General features: G+C 35.3%; 1 protein-coding gene across 1 annotated transcript in view; it reads left to right on the plus strand.

Moving 5' to 3' along the window:
- rubcnl (rubicon like autophagy enhancer) overlaps nt 1–673 on the plus strand; it is a 31,763-nt gene extending 31,090 nt beyond the window's left edge. The window contains exons 14-15 of the mRNA XM_014027489.1: nt 254–344; nt 497–673. Coding sequence (XP_013882943.1) covers nt 254–344; nt 497–588 — 183 coding nt within the window. The 3' untranslated portion in view covers nt 589–673. The remainder of the gene's footprint in view (nt 1–253; nt 345–496) is intronic.
- The last annotated feature ends 1,208 nt before the right edge of the window (nt 674–1,881 follow it).

The raw sequence follows: 1,881 nt of genomic DNA on the forward strand, positions 1-1,881 counted from the left end.
GATAGATAGATAGATAGATAGATAGATAGATAGATAGATAGATAGATAGATAGATAGATAGATAGATAGATAGATAGATAGATAGATAGTAGGACGGACATCCCCAGTTGCAGAATTTTATAAACTGTGCTCATCTCTTAAGTCTAAAAACTTAGTAAATGTACAGAAATCCAAAGGGGAACATCATCAGTTTGAGGGATGCCTTTGTGTAAAAACCCATCTTCTGATAAGGTTTTTAACTTTTCTCACACAGCTGTGTCTGGCTCGAGGTTTTATCTGTGAGTTTTGCCGTGGAAAGGATATCATCTTTCCTTTTCAGAAGGACATATGTAAGCGCTGTCCAGGTATGGAGGGATAAATGTTGCATAAATTAAATAAAATATAAATAAATTGTAACTGTCACATATAAAGTTGTTTTTTTATCTCAGTGACAGCTTTGCAATGAAGAACTAAAGCTAATGTACAATCTTTGAATGTCTCTGGCCTTTGTTCACAGTGTGCAGAGCGTGTTTTCACAAACACTGTTTTACAGAAAAAAACTGTCCTAAATGCTCACGGATCCAATCACGAACAAATTTCAAGATGTGACCATTAAGAGCTGCAGCATGTCATCACCAAACTTCACTTCACACTTTTCATATTGTCATTATAGTTTATGTAAGCACAATAAATTGCCAATTATTATTTAAAAAACACATCTGAAATGGTCTCCTTTCTTTTATTTCATTACCTGTGATACCTGAAATACAGACACAGACAGATTTCTTGGTACCCTTATAATTCATTGATACAATAATTCATTTTTCTTAAGAAGTGATTCAATCAAAGTAGACTTACTAGACAAATTCTTCTTTTTTCACATTAAAATCATTCACTTGGCGTCATTATAAAGTGGAACTACAATGCTTTGATCTGAATTCCTCCTTATTTTAACTTTATCAGTGCCTCTTTCACCCTTTTCTGATGTGTGTCTCAAAGCAGCTGGTTTCAACACTGTTTCTTTAAAACACTTTAAGCCCTCCCCACAAAATAAAAAAATAAAAAAAACTAAAATATCCGGCTTCCAGACCAGTCCACTCTGACTCAGGCTTGAGAGAGTGCATTAGCATTTTCTAGTGGTGTAAAAAATGTTTTATTTACAATTTATTTAAAATATGTCAACAGCAGAAGACTTGTCCATCCAGCCATATATGCTGGAGCCAAAGTCTGATCCAGAACGAGGTTTATTATAGTTAACTAAAACTAGCGAAATAACGAAAACTGAAATAAAAAAAAACATTTTAGTTAAAGTAAAAAATTGTAATAAAATGAAAAAAAAAATACAATAACTGGAACTGTATTTTTTTTTACAAAACTAACTAAAACTTACTGAAATAGAATATCTTTCATTTAATTTATTTGAAGTTGTGTGGACTAATTAAACAAGTCTTTTTTTCCTTCAAATTGAGCAATTTCACATTAGCAGTGAGCAGCTTACAGCACTCTGTGGCTGTGTCCAAAACTGCGTGCCGGGTCCTCGGAAGGCCGAATTCGTTGGCTGCATACGTCACAGCACCGCAACGAAGTCTGTCCAAAACTTCCTACTCCAATGCGGCCGACAAATGCGTCCTTCCTTTGGCCCGAATTGAAGGACTGGTCCGATGGATCCTTCCCGGCCCAGTATATCCCATAATGCATTGCTGCCCGACCGGAGATTTTTTTTTAGATTAGAAAACTAGGACGACGTTTTCTGAGTTTTAAAGGGTTAATTCAATTCAAAAATACTTTATTTATCCCAGAGGGAAATTAGGTAAGAGTCCCCAAGTACGGGTTAGAGGCCCTGTCTATAGGAATATAGACTAAATTCTCGGGTTACAGGCCCTGTCTATAAGATTATAGACT

The sequence above is a fragment of the Austrofundulus limnaeus genome, unplaced genomic scaffold (genome assembly GCF_001266775.1).
Source record: "Austrofundulus limnaeus strain Quisiro unplaced genomic scaffold, Austrofundulus_limnaeus-1.0 Scaffold653, whole genome shotgun sequence".
NCBI classification, from domain to species: domain Eukaryota; kingdom Metazoa; phylum Chordata; class Actinopteri; order Cyprinodontiformes; family Rivulidae; genus Austrofundulus; species Austrofundulus limnaeus.